At 32.8% G+C, this 21,916-nt stretch overlaps 1 protein-coding gene across 3 annotated transcripts; it reads right to left on the bottom strand.

Annotated features, from left to right (window-relative positions):
• Window positions 1-3,913: 3,913 nt before the first annotated feature.
• Window positions 3,914-19,026, bottom strand: LOC114175381 (uncharacterized). 3 transcript variants are annotated; one of them, XR_014993282.1, is made up of 5 exons: window positions 18,912-19,026; window positions 18,264-18,340; window positions 18,017-18,162; window positions 17,780-17,877; window positions 3,914-4,214 (listed from the first exon to the last, which is right to left on the bottom strand). XR_014993282.1 is itself a non-coding variant. In XM_085670255.1 (4 exons), the coding sequence occupies exon 4, from the start codon at window positions 16,264-16,266 to the stop codon at window positions 12,151-12,153; it is 4,116 nt and encodes a 1,371-aa protein (XP_085526381.1). In that variant the 5' UTR covers window positions 16,267-17,877; window positions 18,017-18,162; window positions 18,264-18,755; window positions 18,912-19,026. The 3 variants fall into 3 exon arrangements, 2 of the variants coding, with proteins under 2 accessions (XP_085526381.1, XP_085526380.1); XM_085670255.1 differs by lacking the exon at window positions 3,914-4,214 and having other exon boundaries at window positions 12,151-17,877; window positions 18,264-18,755; XM_085670254.1 differs by lacking the exon at window positions 3,914-4,214 and having other exon boundaries at window positions 12,151-17,877.
• Window positions 19,027-21,916: the final 2,890 nt, after the last annotated feature.

Below are 21,916 nucleotides of genomic sequence, written 5' to 3'. Positions count from 1 at the left end.
TTCAATTTGTTGTCTTATAATGGTTTTCCAGCCCTCCCTTGGCTGCTAGGGTTTCCTTGCCCTTTCACCTTCATGCTAAAGAACATTTTGGCAAAAATAAAGTTTAATTTGGGTTCACCGGGGTTACCATGCCAAAGCCAAATCAATGTTCAACCATTTAACCAATTCATGTTTCATGATGATTAATATAATTTTATGATTATATTATCACTCAACATGCTCTAGCATATTTTTAAAAACAATAATAATTAAATAACACACAAACGACATACATAGGACTTAAACCCAAGTCCTCACCCAAGTCCTCTCACACAAACTAAGTACTCTCAACCATTTGAACTAGTACTTTTCCACGTCATAGCAATCTGCATTAAATGCCTTAAAGGCTCCTACTACCCGCATTTATTAAATAATTATTTAATTAATTATTTAGATTTCTCGGGTCTTACAAAAATGCTCTTTGCTAAACAATCATATTATGCACACTTTCTTTCCTCCTCTGTCCATTGATTCCATGGTTTGTCAACCTGCTTGTTATCAACAACATGTTTAGGATTGTATGGTCCATTCATAATTGCATCCCAAATACCTTGGTCAATTGATTCAATGAAAATTTTGATGCGAATTTTCCAAAATTGGCACCACTAAACATAGATGGCCTATGTTTAGAAGCATCTTTTGCAAAAGGAAGTTTGTTTTCAATCATTTTTCAAAAATAGTAAGTAATGAAATGGATAATTAACCAAGAAGGAGGGGTAGAATTGGCTTTTTGAAAACTTTGATTGCTTGTAATTTCTTAAAACATCTTTTGATTGAATCAGACCACCCACAAAATCAAAATGAAATGCCTACTGAATTGTACACTTTCAATCGATTAAAAAGAGGGATAATTGATTGATTTCATTAAATAGATAACAAAGTAGTATATTCTAACATATTAAAATATAAAAATAGTTGACTAAACTATTGTGAATTCTGCAAAATTACAAATTTAAAGATAAAGTCAGAAACAATGTTTAAAATTTATCTAGGTTGATTTCAATCAACAAAATTAATAGAGATACAGTCTTAGATAATTTTAAATCACTCGAGAACTATTAAAAGACTATTTAACACAAATGTCTTGAAAAATTATATTAAGAATCAAGGAGAGAAAAAAAGATACAAACACAAGCACACAGATTTTTATACTAGTTCACTCAAGGTTTATATAGTTTATCAAGACAACTTAGCCTGATCATGCATTATATCAAAAGAACTACAAAATCCCTCAAAGATTATACTTTTGAATAAAGCAAAACACCAAGATCCTTGAATCCCCATAGAACCTTAACCACTACATTATAAGATCCCACTTGTAGACCTGGAATCACATTAGGAAATACTCATAAGCTAAAGAACAACCAACAATGTGTTCTTCAAGCATCAACAAAAGCAAAAGTGCTCTAAGAAGATAAAATATCCTTCAATCATGAGCTGCACATTGTGTAATCAAAGAGAGAAAGTTTTCCAAATTTATTACACTATTTTTCGTGCTCAGAAATCTCAAGTGTTACTCCATTCTCTAAAAATTAACTTATATAGCTTGGTCATAAGTGAATTCAACAGGTTGATTTGTCCGTACAATCTATTGATTTCACTTGACTTTAGTGAAATCAATTAATTAAGTAACAATTCAACTGATTGAATACATTCATACCATAACTATATCCAATAAGTCTTTTAACCTGTTAAAAAACTTTTTTAATAGATTAAAAAGGACATATACAAGACAAATAACATCTACACTATGTTCTATAGTCTACAAATACAATTCAAACTTCAAGCTTTGAGATCTTGATGATAACTACAAATGCAACAGACCACAAGCTTAATCGTCAACACATTCTCATCAATTCTTCATTAATCACACATTAGCTTCATCAAATCCATGCATCAAGGTCACTTGTGCTAACAAAGGTAACCCTGAACCCTAACAACGTGTAACTGACGACAGGTGGAAGGTGGGTCTAGCTGGCACTAAATGAAACCATTAACTTCTCCTTTTACATAGTGAATAAATGTTTCAACGCACTTGGCCAAATAGGTTCAACATAAATGCAATATTCAAAGCTTTGTTGGATGTGTAGATTAGCCGTATTTCATGCGTTGCAATAGTTGAGATATGGGGGTGGGAGGTATGCCATTTAATGTTGTTTAGGTCGTGGGTGGCTAAGTGGACGTGTTTCAATATTTATGTAATATGAAACGTGTATTACCTAATGTAACATGAGACAACTTTTTGGGGGAGAAAAGGTTGGCGTAAGCAAAAAGCTAAGGGTAAATGTGTAAAAATGTGATTTATTGGTATTAATTAAATTAAACGTTTAACACAAAACTAATAATGTATAGCTGCAATTAATATATAGCTGCAATAATGTATGTACGTGATTTTGCTTCAAATGCTTAGAAATGGGCCAAAAACTTCATCAAACACCATGGTTATCATCCACTCTGACTATACTTAGGCACATAATTAAGGTAATTGTATAATATTTGTCGTCAACTATTTTCATTCAGAAAATGATAATACAAGTATGAAAATGCATATACACAAAAAAGAAAAGGCAAACCCACTGTGTATTAACTACGAACCCTTTTTACAGTTATTTCAAATACTTGAAATCTAGTATCTAGTTTTATGAATGTGCAAAACGCATAATATAGGTTAGCAATAATTTGTACTAAACTTAGGAACTAGTGTTGACAATGGATTGCTAAAATACTTTCTATCATTTCAATTGAAATACAATAACAATGAATTTAATGGCAGTTCAAATGCTCCCAATAGATCCAAATGCTCCCTGCTTAAAATTTTCTTAAGATAGACTGCTTATGAGCAAATCCTATAACTAGGTTAACACTTATTAAGTCATTAGTAAGCACGTAGTTAGGGGATTGGATTTATTTAGTCCTTCGTATCAATTTAATTTAAGATGTTCATAGATGAAGGTAATTTCATGAATACTTAAAAAGATTATAGTCAACACTTACTAAGGTTTGGTAAAAGGTTTCCTCAATGTGCAAAAAAATAACATGGGTTAGCACTTATTTCAATTTCAGTTAGCAACTATTGTCGATAATGAATTTCTAAAGTATTTCATGCCATTTCAATTGAAGGACTAAAATAAAGAAGTTAATATCAATTCAAATACTTGGAAAATTAAGTTGTAGACTGTACTCATAAACCCAACATGTCAAAATGCTCCCTGGTCATCTTTTCTTACCATGGACAATTTATTTGCAAATCTTGTCACCTAGGTTTGCACTTATTTACTTTTAAGTAAGTTCGTCCTTCTAACAGTGGACTTATTTACTTCTTCATGTTCTTTATGTTCTTTTATTTACTTATTTACTTATTTACCATTGTTTGGCAAGAAAGCAATATCGTTGGGCAACTATCTCTGGACATCATAAAAAAATAGATTTCGTTGTGTCATGCTCCTAGTCATTATCTGTTAATCCTTAATCAAGGTCGCATCATGCTCCCCAGATTGGGGAGAATTCGTTCACAAATTCATGATGCCTCGAGAAAAATGAGTTAGATCACTCACATTAAAAGAATGACTACCTAAATATGTAGAAGGTAAATCTAACTCATGCATTGTTATTGATCCTTGTAATGATTTGAAATGGGCTGTCACCACAAGGAAGGAGCTTGAATTTCCTTTGTGTAGGAAACTATCCTTATGCAAATAATTATTTTAATTTAAAAAACTTTTATTTAAAAAGTAAATTTGAAAAGCAAATATGGACACCAAACTGAAAATTCCCTTTTATATATTTGTATAAATATAGATAAAAACATCTAATAAAATATTAATTATTATAATAAAGCTATCTATCAATAACATTTATATTAAAATTGTAACGTCCTATTTAAAATATAACATAATTAAATGAAACATTACACAAAATAGTAATAGAATCAAGGTCCTAAAGTATGTACCCTGCTCCTTACAATTGTCTAAAGGAAAAGAAGAAATGACCTAAGGCACACCACGATGCCAGTAACCAAGTGTAATAATAGATCAACAATATTTCAAAATAAAGCCCAATGAAAGGAAAAATACATGGGCCATAGCCCTAAAAGAAACTCAAATGAACAGAATCCAGCCTAGATGGCTACGCAGCGGAACCTCCATTACCCTGATGACCACGGGGAGTTCTCGCATCTGCTCACATCAATAAATTAATGATCATCGCAAAAAGAGAAAACCACACACATAACACAAACAAGCAGAAAGGGTAAGCTAGAGTAAACATGATTTATCATACAGTCACTTATAATTTCATAGTCTAATGCATATATCAACCAATCATGTTATGACTCACAAACAATACACTAAGACTCAAGACACGACTCATCCGGATACATATAATTAGTCAGATTCAGCGGATGCTTGCACTTGTGGTGGTCTTTACTACTCTACCGAGCTAAATTTTCCAGTGTCTCATCCCCCACACACAAGGTTAACCCTTAATGGGTTTCAGGCCTCCTACTACTCTCACCACTCGAGTCAATACGCTATATGTGAGACTAACTGACTCTTTAGAGTGTCAAGATGCAATCCTTACCTTGAATCCTTACTAAATTATATAGATGGGGCACCACCATGAACTCCCACTAACAGGGGTCATGGAATTACGTCCCGACCAACTGAGGCACCACCATGAAATCTCACCTAGAGATTCATGGAATTACACCCTAACCAATGAGGCACCACCACGAAACTATCGTGGGATTACGCCCTAAACATACCAACAACACGTTCCATTTATCAACAATAACATTAATTCTCATACCAATCCCATGTCACTTTTATAACCAACCGTTCCATACTCAGTTCATGCCAAAATCATGTCAACTCAACATTTCAGCCTATACAATCAGATCTCACATGCATATTCATATACTTCATACTTAAAATAGGGTATTCCAAGCTAACCATACAATTAACAACCAAAAACATGGAAAGAACAGTCATGGAGCACTAATCTCGCTCAAGCCAAGGACCCTCGCCCAGGTGAAAGGGATCTTTCGCTCAAGCTACAGGTTCTCGCTTAAGCGAGACTACCAACAGAGAACCCTGCAAGACTCACTAGTTCTCGCTGAGGCGAGCCCTCCTTGCCTGAGCGAGGCCACCCCTCTCCTGGGCTACAACTGCAATGACATGCCTCAAACTCTCACGTGTTCTCGCTTAGGCGAGTCCCTCTCGCTTGAGCGAGATAGTACCTCGCTCAAAACGAGAGATCTCCACCTGAGCGAGAGCTCGAGTGTGAGTCTGGGCCTGTTTCTACAAGTCTCGCCTAGGCAAGACAGGTTCGCTTGGGCGAAAACATCGGATCTCGCCATTGTTCTCCCTACAACAGCCATACATACATATCCAAACAATATAACTAGGCATCCCATGCATTCACAATAGCACACAAGCTTAAGAATTGTGAAACAATAGCAAGTCAAGCAACAATCGCATTAAACAAATAAGTTCTAGCTTCCCTTACTTGGAAAAGGGGCTAATATCAGATTTTGACCCTTAAGCCAATGAACCTAGTAGCTCCAGGAGCAGATTTAAAAATTGGAACAACGATATAGAAAGAATAACAGGGTTACTATTGTGAGCCCTAACAGAAACCACGAAAACAACTTAGAAAGGAGGGAGTACGGTTCAAGGACCAACTTACGTGAGACGATGTGAGCTTTTGAGCTAGTACGAACAAGTGGAAACCAAACCCTAGTAGAGCTCTATTTTAGGGAAAAGGGAGAGGAGTGAGTACTTTTTTTGCAAAGTGAGGATAAATTGAGAGGGTTTGGCTATCTTAAGGGCTTTGGACACCCCATGGGCAAACCCTTAGACCCATTAGATTGGGGCAATCCTTAAACATTAGGATAGAGAATATAAGGGGGCCTTACAAAAATTATAACACAATATGTATAAAAAATAAATTGTTTTTCTTATTAATTTTTGTAATGTTATAATTACACTACGTCATTTTGCATTTTAGACCACACTAAAATATACTACATGTCTATAAATGTTGCTTAAATATATTAAATACAACAATTTTGTAAATGTGACATAAAGCAAATCAAGACCTACATTTATTTGAATGTTTTCTTTGAAACACGTGGGCTAAAAAAACTATGGTCCGAAAGAAAGTGAAATCCACTTTTAAGAGTTTTTCTTCCTTTCTATCCCTGTTGCAATGTCTCTCCCATTCTTCATTGTTGCAATGTTTCTCTCATTCACGGTTGCACACCACTGCATCTCCCCTACTAACTGTTCGTCGAGTCCAACTGTTCAACCATCGTGATTGTTCAACTACGTCACGGCTTTCTCTCGAGTCCAACTGCGTCGCGGCTTCCTCTCCCATTCACTGTTGCAATTTTCGTTTCTCTGGTAACTGAGCTATTGTTTCTTTGTTCTTCATTTTCGTTTATTGCTCATCGTTCTTCATCATTTCTCTCTAACACTCAGTGTTATCCCCTTTTGTAATTTTGACATCTCACATTCTAGGGTTTATCTCTTTTACATCTACATTGCTTCTGGTCTTTTCACAATTGATCGGTACAATCAAGGTTTTTCTCTTATCTACGCAATTTAGTGTTTAGTCCCTGATTTTGTTAATTTCTTTGAATTTGGTTTAATTAATTTTGCTTCTGAGATGAGGGTTATTGTTTGTTTTCTCAATATACCTATCGTAGCTGCTTTTGTCAAATTGTTACAATTGTTTGGTAAACTATTTTCCTCTGGAAGAGCCCCATCATATAACGCTTTGCTGTGAGACATTTTTTATGCTTTATATCCAATCTAAGCAACACGAAGACAAATTTGACTGTTTAGTTAAATTAAATATTCCAAAAAAGAAGAGAATGAGTTTTATTTGTAATCTTATTTTAGTCATGCTTAATTGGCTCTGGTTGAGAATATTTGTTTGGTAAGGCTACCTTTTGTACCTTCACTCAACCAAAATAAGAATAAGAATCATACTAATAATGTTGATGTCGTATTTTTGCTTATGCATAGTATCTATTTTTGGTTCAGACAAACACAATAAATAATTTGTATCAACAACTTGTGTGATTGTATTATATTATGTATATCATATTTCAGTTTGCATAAGTGTTTGTTGGTGACATGGTTTGGACTTGGAATGATGATTAAACTATCAGTGAGTGGAAACAAAGAGAATTTTGATATGATTAGAGATAAGAGTGGAAGGTTTGTGTTGGATGACTAAAAATGTGGCAAGTTGGACTCTTTATATATGCATTATTTTGTAAACAGGTAATGGTGATGAGAAAGATGTGATGGTAAAGCATTTCAGTGGTCCATAGACTTAAACTCAAAGTGATTGTGTTAAGGCTTAATGGGAATCCTATAAACCTTTTATGTCTTTATTAGAAAACAAAATTATTCATGTTAGAAAAAATTAGCATATAAATTAGGTGGTTGCTTGTGGACAATATGCAGACAATGACGGTCTAATGAATAGGAGTTTGGTTAGAGATGTCAGATTATAGTCAGATGTAGACTTCATCCATGCCTTGTTAAATTTGGAAGAAAAAATATGTCTACATTTAAGAGAAAAAGAGTGTTTAATCATCAAAGAAATGTGGTTATTATATGGACTAAATTCAACTTTATGCAAAATCAATTCTCAATTTAATTATATTATATTATCTTTTGAGTCATTACTAAGAGAGATTAAGTTTGACTCAATTGTCAATCTGAACAACCTTAGGAAATGAATTGGAGCACTACTGAAAGTTTAATTTTTAATGTCAGTTAAGGATGTAGTTTAATGGCGGTTAAAATCGCCACAATTTTTATTTCCGTCAGTTAATTAACCGACGTAGAATTTAGCGTCACAAAGGTATTATAACGTCGATTAAATATAACCGTCGAAATAACCGCCACTAAAATTTTTAAAGTCAGTTTAAACTGCCTCTAAAATATATTTTTTTAAATTACTTAATATTTAACGGCGGTTATAACCGCCAGGAATTTTTTTATTTTAAAATATTTAATATTTAGCGGCGGTTATAACTGTCAGGAATTTTTTTTTATTTTAAAATATTTAATATTTAGCGACGGTTATAACCACCAGCAAAATTATAATTTTTAAAAAAATAATAATAATATTTTGATGATAATTATAGAATACGATGGAAGTTTTAAAATATAAATTATTTTATTTTATTCATTATATACTTATTTACATTGCATGATGATATAAACATACTACTTTATGTGGTTTATATACAGTAATAGGAATAATTTTATTCACAATAAATAAACCAAAGTATACAATAAATGAACAAGTGAGCTTTCCTCCAAAAACTAGATTCTCAAATTCTTGCCAATTAATATGAAGTTAATATATTATAATAATAGGTATACGTTCCATAGTTTCAACCCAAAGTTTCCTAAAATAAAAAAAGCTCTGCATTAAACCATCTAGAACTTTAAACCATCTAATTTAATAGGGATTTGAAAGCATCTAACTCTACAACAAATCATTTAATTGAAACATTGTCATTGTTACTTTTTTCTAATTCATTTTATTCTTAAAACGAATCTTACGACTTGCAATCTTCTTTATAGCATGTTTTCAATTCTATGTATGGTTTGAGCTAAGATATGCTTGAGCTAATCACAATAATTTTCAAAGTTTACTCCGATCATCTTCAAAGGGACATAAATTCGATTCTAATACTAAAAGTCATAAAACGTTTTGGAATGGTAAAAAACAAGTACATAATGTCATAAAATGGAATTAAACATAACAGAGGGGGAATGAAATATAAACATAAACATAACAGAGGTAAAATTTATGAGAATATAAATCTGGCAAAGCCGGTTAGATATTCTCTCATAAACTTTAATCTCAGCAAGAGAAAATATAAAAAGAAAGATAAAGTTATGTGCAGAAATATGTTTTTAAGCCTTTAAATGATTATCGCATCTTTTAATAAATATTACTCAAGGCATCCGTAGATGCCCAAAAATAAACTACTCCATAAAGACTTACTTTGCTTCCACAGAGGGGGGAGAAAGTTCTGAAAATCTTCGTTTATTTATGGTTGAATATACAGTAGCAGAGGGAGGAAAGTTGAGAGAGGAGAGAGAGAACTAGAGAGAAGGCAGAGGAAAGAGTAAGAAAGATTAAGAGAGAGGGAGGAGTTCAGAGTTTCTTGCCCAGCATAAGGGTCTTACAGATTCTTTTATAGAAAAATGTTGGACTTGTAACCTGTTGAACCGGTTTTTAAATGACCGGTTACTTGTAGTGTAGGTCATGTGATAACTGTGTTGTTTTACCCTTCAGTCTATTACTCAGATAAGAGTAAAATTACTGTGTCACAGGTAAAACTTTTATTGTCCTTTTCTGGAGACCATTAAGTCTTCATGGTCTTCTTCAAGGATTTGATCAGAGTCTTCATTGTCTGAAGGAAAAGAAGATCCAGGTGTTCCTTGTCCATGGCTTCCTGTTTCTTCGTAGATTTCTCTGTATATCCTTTCCTTTTCAAATCTTTTTACCAGTATTAGACTGGCTTCAATAGGGAAAGGATGGAATTTATTTCCCATAAACTTTTTCCAATACATCTTGGTGTTTATGGTTTCTTTCAAAAGGATATATTCTGAATTATCCTTCCTAGAGAAATTCCAGTTTGATCCTTCAACATATGCCTTCCAGAGCTGGTATTGGTAAAGCTTTTCTTTGTTTAAAGATAATCCTTTCAAGGTTCCGTGTTGCAGATGGACATGAGCCTCAGGATTTCACTCTGTGTATAGTTTTATCACATGGGTTGCCATGCTGTCAGGGTTCATGGCGCTCTTGGGAGAAGAGGTAATTTGTAGGCAGATGCTGGTCATATATTCTGCTTGTATCTCATTTACTACCGAATTTATTTCTTGAGTAAGAGAGTTAAACTTTTCGGTAGGGGGGATAATAAGTGTCTGGAGACATCCTGCCTCTAATAATAGGGAAGGACATATGACCACGTCTCTGTATAGTTGGTTTCTGAAGGTCTTTAAATCAATTTGGGTCTTCCTAAAGATAAACTTGATCTGGCAAGTACATTTTGTGGACACTGTTTTACAATAGTCGGAGGACTCTTGGCACGGTGTCTTTGTATCAAAATATGTTTGGGGTTTAACAAACAAACCGTTGTAATTTTGTGTTTCAGAATGTACCTCAAACAAGAATTCCTGTATGACATCGAATTTTGCAAGGAAAATGTTTGGGTTTATTTGTGGTGAAAAACTGCAAGAGGCAGCATAGGTATATGTTTGGGTCTTGGGTTCGAATGCTATCCCAGTCTTTATTTTTTCTTCATCAATAGTTCCTAGTTTTAAAGCCATTTGAGCTTCTTCTAGGGAATTAAAACCTTTGTATGTAGACCAGAATTGGTCTTGTTTTGCCTCAGAGAGGTCTTTGTATGAAGTATAAACTCCTTTGTTTGGCCCTGTGATCAAGGCATAATGTGTAAATCCCTTCCCAGAAGGAGAGGATGGTGAAGTTAACAAAACTCCTTTGTTATCTGCATTGCAGAAATTGTATAATGCACTAATGATGCTTTGTTTCACCTTAGTGACTTGTTCATTTTGAACTGTGTATTTTGGAATATTCCAAATGTTGTCAATTAAAACATTTAATTTGACATTTGTGTTGTCTCTACCAGGGAAATGGTAGGTATTTGTAAGTATTGGCAACTCTTGTTTGCCATATTTTGTGTATTGGTCCACCACAAAAGGGGATTTTACTGATTTAGGACCCAGAGGTCCTTTCTTTGTATTTTGTATAAATTCCATTTTGGAATATTTGTACCTGCAACATAGAAGCAAATTAGTTAAGCAATAAAGTGTTTAAGTTTTTGTAAGTGGTGTTCTAAGACCAAGATGTTGGCCTTGTACGAGGCAAGTGTAAAAGCATATTGGAAAGGATTGTGTGGGAAAAGTTCACTTCTCCTTCGCCTTAATTTGGCTAATTTTCTTTTAAACCTTTTTGTTTGTTTAGATATTTCTATAGCAGGATTAGGATTAATCCTTCTAAGCTGTAATGGTTGTATTCTGATCCTGAATCGGAATCCTGGAGGGATCTCAGGATCTTCAATGTGTATCATATTCATATATGATTGTAAAAACTCTTTGAGTTTTACTTTTGTATGATGTACCTGGAAAGGATATCAGCAAACATATTGTCAGATCCTTTAATATGTTCAAAATTTATAATTTTTCCGGAATTTATGTAGTCTCTAAAAAGTAACCATCTTCTGTGTGGTTTTTTGTCATTATTTATTTGGTTTTTTCCATAGGAAACAATTGCTTCACAATCAGTTCTAATGGTTATTTCTGGTTTGTTTATTAAAAATAATTTAAATGCTTCTAAGGCGTGTATAATTGCATTGACCTCGTAATCAGTGCTGGTTTGATAAACTTGTGGTTTTACAGTATATTTTCCGGAAGCATATCTACATATTTGCTCATCCTTTTTAGACAGATATTTGTTTTTCTTTCTTTTTAGGATGGCTCCCCATCCTGCTTCACATCCATCACATTCGACTACTAAATAATCTGAATCTAATGGTAATTGTAGGGTAGGTAATTTATTTACCTTTTGTTTTATGTTTTGAACCAATTTTATATCTTCAGAATTAAACTTTCTTTCTCCTTTTAGAGAAGTTTTATTGTATAAAGGAGCAGTAAATTTTCCTAAATCCGGGATAAAATTTCTAGCATAATTTAAAAGTCCTAAAAAGGATCTTAGTGTTTTTATGTCTTCCATTTTGTCAGGAAAATCTTGTATTTTCTTAGAAATATGGGGTTGGAGTTTGATAGTTCCATTACCTATTTCTGTTCCAAGGAATTCAATGAAATTTTTACAAATTTCCATTTTTCCTTTTGATATAATTAAACCATATCTTTCAAGTTTGTATAATACTTGTTTTAGATGGAGATAATGGTCCTCTTTTGTTTTGGAAAAAATAAGTATATCGTCTATATAGACACACGTAAAAGATTTGAAGTCATTAAAAATGTTATCCATTTTTCTTTGAAAAATTGCTGGAGCATTTTTAAGACCAAAAGGCATGACATGCCATTCGTATTATCCTTCAGAACAGGAGAATGCTGTCCATTTTATGGATTCCGGTTCCATTTTAACTTGATGAAATCCACTTTTGAGATCGAATTTTGAGAACCACTTTGCGTTCTGAATTCGGTTTATAAGGATTTCTTTAGATGGAATCGTATATCCATCTTCAACTGTATTATCATTCAAACGTTTATAGTTGTAAACCATTCTGGATTTACCTCTTTTTTGTTCAGAAGATTTATTTACTATGAAAGCAGGACTCCTGTGAGGGCTTTCACTTGGAGCTATTACTTTCAATTTCAGAAGGTGGTCGATATGCATCCGACATTCTTCTTGTTCCCAGTTATTGAACTGTATATCCTTAGTTTTTATAATTAAATCTGGGTTAATTATATTTAATTTACAAGTAATGGGATCACGATCCCAAAATTTTGTGGGATCTTCTCCTATTATACTGGTTTTATTTAACCTATCTAAAATTTGTTGGATATTATCAAAAGTAATTGTTTTTGATATTTTTATGGATGAAAAAGAGTCCATAGTGTCATCTAGACAGTAATCTATGGATTCTAAATCTTCTTTCATACAATCACATTTTTCTGAGGATTTATTGTTTGTACATGAACACTCATCAGGGGATGGTTTTGTATAGTTGTCTCCACTAATTATGGGTGACATTTGTGATTTGTCGCTAATAATGACATAATCTTTGTTTATAGTGATAGTTCTATTATGGCCTAGAATAAAATCTAACCCAATAATCATGCTTTGTTTTGAAGGGACTAAATTTTCTACACGCATGGTTCTAAGGTGTATTTTTTGGCCAAATAGGTCACAATTTGTACTAAATTGAAGAGAAATATTGTTTATTTCTTCATCATTTATCATTACTATTCCAGACATAGTTCTTGTTTTTTGTATATGTTTACTTTTAGTAATCATATATGGAGGTACTTTTGTTTTGCAGATGACTGTCTCAGAGCATCCTGTGTCTAAGAGGGCCTGTATGATTTCTTCTTTAGCAGGGTTTTTGTTTTGTTTTGGGAAATTTAATTTTACTAATACTTTAACAGATATTAGTTTTTTTTCATTACAAACTAATGGGATACATTCTGTTGTTCCCATCATGTTATTTTGTATGTTGCCTGATCCAGAATCTTGGATTATTTGTTCTAGACGAAGGATTTTTTCTTCTAGGCTATTTACCCTGGTTTCTAAAATTGAAGTCCTAGTATCAATTATATTTTTATCCTTTATGTTTTCTTTTTGTTCTAAAAAGATTGGTATTTCTTGTATTTTTAAATGTGTTGTAATACATTTTATACAAAAATTTTTGTAACATAAAGGACAATGAGCCATTTGTGATTTATGAAAATATCTATCACAGTACTGGCAGGGAATGGATGTCGGTCCTGAAAAGTATTGTAATGTATGAGGACAAATATTTGTTTCAGTTATGTTCATTAGATAATATCCAGAATCATCTAATATTTCGCCTAGTTCGTTATATTTGTCATTTAATTCGAAATTGTATTCTTTGGGGTAAAGTTGGATAAATTCATTATTTGTGAAATCATTTATTATATCATAATTTTTGGGTTGTTTTTCTAAATTAATTTCATCATTGAATTCTGTTATACTAACTACTGATAATATTTCAGAATCAGTAGATACATCTTCGTCGATCGGAAGAAGATTCATGTGGCAAGATTTGATTAGCTCTGCCTCTTTTGTGTAGAGATTTGCTATGTTTGGACAATCTCTTGAGAAATGTCCAGTTTGGTTACAAGCATAACATTTTAATGCTTGTTTGTAATTTTTATTTTCTCTAAATTTTCTGACGTGCCTGTCAGGGTTTAGAGTAGGTTTCCTAGAATTTGAGGATCTTACTGTATAAGTTTTTCTAGAATTTGAAGGTTTTTGTGTAGAGGATTGGGTCCTTTGACTGTAAGATTGGTTATATTTAGGTCTTCTTTTGGGAATATATTTTCTGTTAGGTCTGTTTTGATGGTACTGCTGTGGAGTGTATATCTGTTTACAAATTCCAGAATCGGAATTTTTTAGTTGTTTCTGTATTGTAATATGTGTGCAGGTGTCTTCCATTATTTTCATAATGTGTTGTATTCTTATTGAGAGGTTATTTAACATAGGAGTTACCTCATCGTTTTTCCAGGATTCTCTAATTTTCTGACCTAATTTTCCTGGAAGTTTGAGGAACATTTTTTCTCCAATACTTATATCATGAAAGCATCCAGCTATGGAGGCATACATGAGATAATCTTGTAAAAATTCTTTAATCTTTCCAAAATATGTTATAGACAACCTTTCTAGATGTCCTAGGTAAATTCGTTGTCTGAGTGTATTCCCATCATTTGCAGATTGGGAGGTGAGTAATCTTTGTATTAGAGAACAAAAATTATAGATATTAGGACCGGGTTCGATCACTAATGTATTTAATTCTGTTGGGTATTTTTGTTTAAAAGATTCCCAACATGCTCTTGCTATATCACCTAAATAAGTTTCACCTTTGGCAATCATTTCTTGTGAAGATTGGACTTCTTTTTCGTAATGGATACCATAATCACGGATTACAGTAGCAGTCCATTGTTCAATGTATGTTGGTAATAACTGAGGGTCAATTCCTCCTATATTTAATAAAAGATTTGGTAATGGGAAATTTGGTTCTATTGGGAGTCTTTTTCCCTGTGTTGTATATTGATTATCTGTAAGAATAACACTTGTTGGAGATTCTCTGGGTATGAACCCAGTAGAATAGCTTTGTGTACCAACATGTTCTAACTGATAACTGTTGGGGTTTACTGATCCTATACTTTCATTGACAAGACCTATTGTAGATAGAGGTTCTGATTTTACTGAAGAATTGTCTTCTTCTAAATGCAGACTATCAAGAAATTCATTTATGATATTGTCTGTTTCATCATAAATATCTTCAGAATTTGTGTTTGTAGAGGGATTCATAGATCCTTGTCTATACATGGCTATAATTTCTTGATGATGATTCCACTCTTCGTCAGTCATTTCATCATCTTTATCTTCTTCGTATTGTAAGATATTCATCATGGAAATGTGTTCGTTATCAGGTATGGCTGAGGTGCTATACCTATTTTCAACTAACCTATCTTGTTCTAAGTCAATTTGTGGTATATTTGTGTAATCTACAAAACTTAGACTAAGTCCTCTAGACCTGTTATGTAAAATGGCAGATGAAGGGGCTGTAATTGGGTTATTTTCTTCTCTGGGTAAATGTGTTTGCCATAAATGTCCTTCATTTCTTCTTGTGAAGGCTTGAGCTGGCAAGAATTGTGTACCATAAGAGCTAATGGCTTCTTCTAATGGTCTAGTGTTTATTCTATACATAGAAGAAATATGGTTACTTATCCTTCCTATGAAGGTTATGTCTAAATGTAGATTTTCACCCATCCAATTGGGTCCAAAACCTATTGTTTGTACTTCTAAGTTTATGTGATTTATAAAATCCTGTAAAGTTAATGTGAAATTTGGAGCAAGATAAATAAGGGAAAAGGGTTGATTTAAGTCTACCTCTAAAATCCCTATTACACTTTGTGAATCATTATTTTGAAATCTTGAATCGTGTAGAACTATCAAAGCTCTAGCTCCGATCATATGTCTGGCTAAGGATCTGACTCCTATGGTAATTAATCTCATGTGGACATATCTTCCTTGTTGGTTTTGTAATTGTCTCCCTGTTTGTGGAGATATTAGTGGGATTATCTCATAGGTGTTGTCAGGGAGATGAAAATCTTCTATTCTCCTATATCTGTAAAGGCTGGTTCGTTCAGAACTCAACCATCCTATGTTGTATAATTGTCTAGGATTTAGGGAATCTATCCTTGAGTTAGATCCTATATCTGTATTTTGTTGTACATCTACTAAATCTTCTAATCTTCTAATATTAGTAGTTCTTTGTCTATTTAAGAATCTATCTAAAATTCCTGGGTGTTGTATAAGATTTTGACTTCTAGTCTGGTGTTCTCTTAATCTTCTGGGAATTCCAGGGAATCTTTGTGTTTGTGTGCTACCTGTTGTACTATTCATGTTAATATTATCAGTTTGTGTTTGTGTAGAAGTATTGGGTTGTGTTATCATTATAAACTATCATTATTGTTTGTGGCAGGTGCTGCGTTGGTACTTGCAGCTTTTGAATCTTTTTTAGTTATAACTTTGGTAAATTTTTGTGAATTTTTAAAAGTTGTTTTTATAGGTGTATGTGTCCCTAAGGAAAGTTTTGATACTTGCTTTATAAGACCATCTATGTCTTTGGACAAGTTAGTCTTTTTTGTAGAATCAATCATATGATTCAATTTTCTAGAAACTTCTTCTAGAAGAGCTATGATAGTGTTATTTTGTCCTATAAGGACTGTGTGTACAGAATCTACTTCTGAAGTTGGTTTTTTATAACCTACAGGAGGAGAGCTTGTAATTTTTTCAACAGCTGCTAAAGCTGATTTATAGTCAGAGCCCAAGAATGGTTGTATGTTATCCATAAAAAAATAAGAAAGCAGTGTAATTTGAGCAAAGCAATAGTAATCAGGCAAAGCGGAAAAGCAGTAGTAGGGGATGAGAGGCAGGAATCTACGGAATACACTGTAGAGTAATACTTATAAAAGAATATAAATAATCATAAGGCTCAAAAACTCTTTTTTTTTCTTTTTTTTTCTTTTTTTTTTTTAAAAAACAAATCTGACTTCGTGTACCTCAACTGCGAGCCAAGGGGTTGTTATACCCAAGTGCTATTAGCACTCCTCTTAATATATACTCCGTAGTTATATGCCCACTACAAGCAATATAACCCAGAATACGCGCAGTGTTTGATTGTTTCTGTCAGATTTAAAACATGTACAAGAAAATATAAGTGTAAAGAGTGTCGCAATATGCAAAGTATTCCTCAACCCACAAAGGAAGATCATCTGGGACTTATAGTTTTGTCGGCTCTACTGCCCTTAACATGCCCGATCTACAAAGGGTATCCTAGCGAATACAAGCCACTTCAATCACACGTATATTCAAAAAGGTATCCAAGGATTTCTCGCTCTGATACCATTGAAAGAGGGGGAAAGAGGGGGAATGAAATATAAACATAAACATAACAGAGGTAAAATTTATGAGAATATAAATCTGGCAAAGCCGGTTAGATATTCTCTCATAAACTTTAATCTCAGCAAGAGAAAATATAAAAAGAAAGATAAAGTTATGTGCAGAAATATGTTTTTAAGCCTTTAAATGATTATCGCATCTTTTAATAAATATTACTCATCACATGCTACTTTGATTTGCTTCTAATACACAGTAAACTCCCAACACATTTTTTCTTTCTTTTCATTTTCTAACTAATCAGATTAAAAAAGAATGTTAGTTTCTATAATTTTATTTTCTTCCTTCCAAACACGATATTAGACTTTTCCGCATAGTAAAATTAGGTGTGTCATAAAAAGTGTTTGTTCTCTTCATAAGTTTAATATAGAAGTAGCAACGTGACCCATATTCCTTACATGCTCCAAGTTATTCCATTTGTCAGTTGACTTAATTATAACTTCTTATTTTTCCTTGAAATTTTGTCATCCACTTTGTTTTCATGATTTAAAATAGTATTATACCAAACCTGTTGCATGGCATCTGACATTAGTGCAGTACATCTAATTAAAACTCTGGCTTTTGGATCACCTTAAATTCATCCTGACCTTACATTAGTCCTAGGACCTGCATACCAAAGCCATTTTCAGTGTTTGGAAGAAATTCATGTTAGATTTAAACCATCTAATAGGGATTTGAACCATCTAACAGGGATTTCCAAAATGAAATGGTTTCAAATTTATAATAACAAAGCTCTGCATAATACCATTTCTCTGATCCACTAGAAAACTCAAGTCCATGGAAGTTAACTTGCTATTGCGAGTTCTTTGTCCCTTGCATAATTCAAATTGCAAACACTTCTAGACTGTCTCTTAGCTAAAAAAAACTTTTTGTTCTTTGAAATGTCCAAACCTGTAAAAATTCGACAGAAGAGGCAAAGCTGAAAGCTTAAAGTTTGTCATACTCGCATAAGCTTATGCAAAAATGACAGAACACAGAGTAGAGAATACCACCTATCGTGCATCTCTGATACTATATTTTTGAGAAAATTGCATTGCACATTTGGCAAGTGACTCTGGTGAAGCACCACCTACAAATTAAAAGCCAAACATTAACTTAAATGCTAAAACACGAATCCTAAACTATTCTCCAAATGGAAACCAAAATAACATATAGATCTATTTGTTTGCAACTTATCTCTCAGAACTAATTTTTAATTTAGAAATAGTCTCAACTAAAAACAATGTAGTCGCCAATTCCATGCTTTGTTTTACATACGATTACTAGTATTATTGAGAAATTATGAGTGTAATAATTGACATGCAATAAAAAGGTATAAAAAGGGAAAGAGTTTATATTGAAATTAGGGGAAATGATTATGGAAAAAGGTAGCAAAATACAAGAGAATGAAAGAGGAAAAGAGAAATGAAACAGATATATGTCAGAAATTGAAAGCTAATAGAAGGAGAAAAGGAAATCCTCAACGATGTTCTTGAGCTTTGCCCCTAATCCAATACAAAAAACACTTGTCAGGGATTGAAATTAGGGATTATGAGAAGTTGAAACTTCAAAAGAAAATCTAATTTGAATAGAAATCAACTTAGGAGTTGGAGAAAAAACTTCGAAAATGAAATTTGCAAGAGGAGAAAAACATTGCTTACAAGAATGGTTTCCATGGAAGAGAAGATGGCTTCCAAAAAATAGAGAAAACACTCGCAACGCAGCAGAAGAAAAAATGACCTACGAAAGGGCCAGGATTGTTGTGAAACACTCTACCCTGAAAACGCGCCAAAAAAACAAATTTATTATGCATCATAAAAATACCAATTATTTAAAAGTTTATGTTAAAATATACCGTCGGTTTTTGAAACCGACTATAAATATTATTACAATTTTTAAAATTTTGTAATATAGTGTCATTTTAATAGAATTGTCGCTAAACATGTGCCACTAAATACTAATTTTCCTCTAGTGGAGGCATAGGTCCTTTTAGAATCACGACACGCACTCGTTCAGTTCCACTATTGGTTTCACTGCTAGGCCCATTTGAAAAATGATTTTTCTAAATTACTGAGATAACTTGAAAAAATATTTCCAATAGACATGTTCATTTAGTATAAAAGAAAAAGGTTATCTCATTCTATCCCAGTTTATTGTAATCTTTTAAACAATAATAATGATTTACAGTTTCATGTCATTATTATCTCTAGATTGAAGTAGTTAGTTTTCATATGTCTATGGCAGCACGTTTGTTTCGGCATAAGCAAATACTTTATATATTTTACATGTCATTATTATATTTTACATTATATTATAAAATAACTTATTATAAATAATATAATATAAAATAAATAGAAACAATGTTACTTTGAATACTTTACTAATACATATTAATGAAGTATTAACAAAGTATCAGTATTTATAAAAGTGAAGCAAACTGAAACTTGTGTTTGATAGTATATCTGTTCTTAGTATATCATATTAGTGTTTAATTTATTGTTTAAAATGCTTTAATTTAGTTCATATTATGTTAGTGATCAAAAGAGGAGTACGATTTCTGAAGTTGTGCTTCAACTATTACAACACCTGTTGTGGATTCTACAATATCAGGTTTGTTATTAGCTTACATTAGCATATTATGGAAGATGTTATTCCTATTGTTATTTAAAATTGTTAATTTTAGAGAGACTTATAATATGTTATCATCTTTTAGATTAAAGATGATGGACAAAGAGTGGACTAAACTTCAAAGATTTAGTAAAGAATATGCCAATGGTGTAGAGTTATTTTTAGATTTTGCATACGTTAGCGGAAGAGCTCAAGGGAATGAGATCTTATGCCCCTGTTCCAAGTGTAGAAATCTTTATTGGGCAACAAGAAGTGTGGTCTATGATCATTTAATAGCTAAAGGATTTCTAAAAGGATACAACACTTGGGTAAACCATGGGGAGTCAATACAATCATTGCGTGCTCCAAGTGATGACGACATGGAAGATAATATAGATGGATTATTGCATGACACATTTAGAAATGTGGTAGAAGGCAGTGGGGACAACACTGGTCCTAATGAGGAAGCAAAAAAGTTCTACAAGTTGATTAATGAAGCAAAACAAGAGTTATATCCTGGATGCCAAAGTTTCTCCAGTCTTTCTTTCATAATCCGAATGTATCTATTGAAATGTCTTCATGGGTGGAGCAATGCCTCATTTTCTGACCTTTTAAAATTATTGAAAGAAGCCATGCCGAATCTAAACATTCCTAAATCTTTTAATAAAACAAAGGTCATGTGTTTATTTCAACAAAAAATGTTACCAAAATGATCCCTTTGTGTTGCCTTCTCAAGTCCACCAATGCTTTTATGTTGAAGATCCTTTTGAAACCAGTAAACATTATGTTCTGAAGACGATTCCAAGAGATTTATTTAATATGGATGATCACTCACAAGTAAATAATTTTGATAATGATGATGAATTCAATTGGGTTAGGGAAGACATGCCTGTAACAGTAGCTGAGAAACCTTCTAAAGATTTGGAGAAAGATTATTCTGATGATCTTGATTTTGATGAGACTTTGTTTGACTATATGGACTAAGAGGAGGATGGCTAGTGTTGATAGAATGGATTTTGTAGTTTGGATCATTTTATGTAACAAGATGCAGAATTGTAAGATAAGTCTCTCTGCTTTAGTTTGACATGAATAAGTCTCTCTGTTTTTCCTATAATTGTAAGATAACTTTTTAAACATTTCCTCATATAATGTGGTGTTGATAGAATGACTCTGTTTTTCTGCTGTTCGTCTCTATTTAAAATTTTGTTATATGTTTGGTTGTACGAACTACAGTTGCTATCATGAAATGTGGTGAATAACTTTTAAAATTTCCTTAGCAAAAGTTCCTCAACTATCAATTGAGCTACTGTACAAATCTTGGTGAAATGTGGTGAAATGTCATTTTGTATAATTGTCCTGTACTGAGAAGAGGGTCTATCTGCTATTTTATCATTGGTTTTTGTTCATTTTAATTACTTTTTTCTTGGTTTGTGTATTTGATTATACCATGGATCAGATTTTCAGCTGGTGTAAGGGTCTGTGTAAAAGGGATTGTTTACAAGATTCTTGAATCCCGAGTAATGGAAGTGTATTGGACAGAAACAGTTCTGCATCTAGAACTTTTTGTTGTTTCAAAAGGAGTTTCCAGGAATTAACGAATTAGTTGTTTTAAACCCTTTTATGGCTAAAAAATGTTTCATTTTCTATGCTGATTGAGTGCGGGGATTATTAGGTATATGCTGATTAACTATGATACACAGTTGTAAAGGTCATGATTGAACAAAAAATACAAGTATAGAACACATGTTAGTAGGTGGTTTATGTCACTTTATCCCTCAAGTCTTTTTCTTTTCTGTTGTAAATTTCAATGTTTCTAATTCAGGTGCAGTTGGTTTTTTCGCAGAAGAACCTTTAAATGTTTTCATCGAGAGATCTATCCATTGAAACTGTGTGCAACCATTTCTTTTCATGACAGTATCAATTGAGCTACTGTACAAATCTTGTTACTGTACAATTTTGGCAGGTCTATATCAACATAAATATGTAGCCATTAAATTGATTTATTTTATGTTGCAGGTCAACTTTAAAGAGGAACACATAACAGTGATAATGGTGATAA

This window comes from Vigna unguiculata, chromosome 1, assembly GCF_037176805.1.
Source record: "Vigna unguiculata cultivar grain cowpea cultivar isolate G323 ecotype 2 chromosome 1, ASM3717680v1, whole genome shotgun sequence".
NCBI lineage: Eukaryota > Viridiplantae > Streptophyta > Magnoliopsida > Fabales > Fabaceae > Vigna > Vigna unguiculata.
This window is presented reverse-complemented; position numbering and strand designations above follow the sequence as displayed.

Excerpts from the sequence above, each read along its gene's own strand:
- LOC114175381 (XM_085670255.1), bottom strand. The coding sequence starts at position 16,266 with ATGATAACACAACCCAATACTTCTACACAAACACAAACTGATAATATT.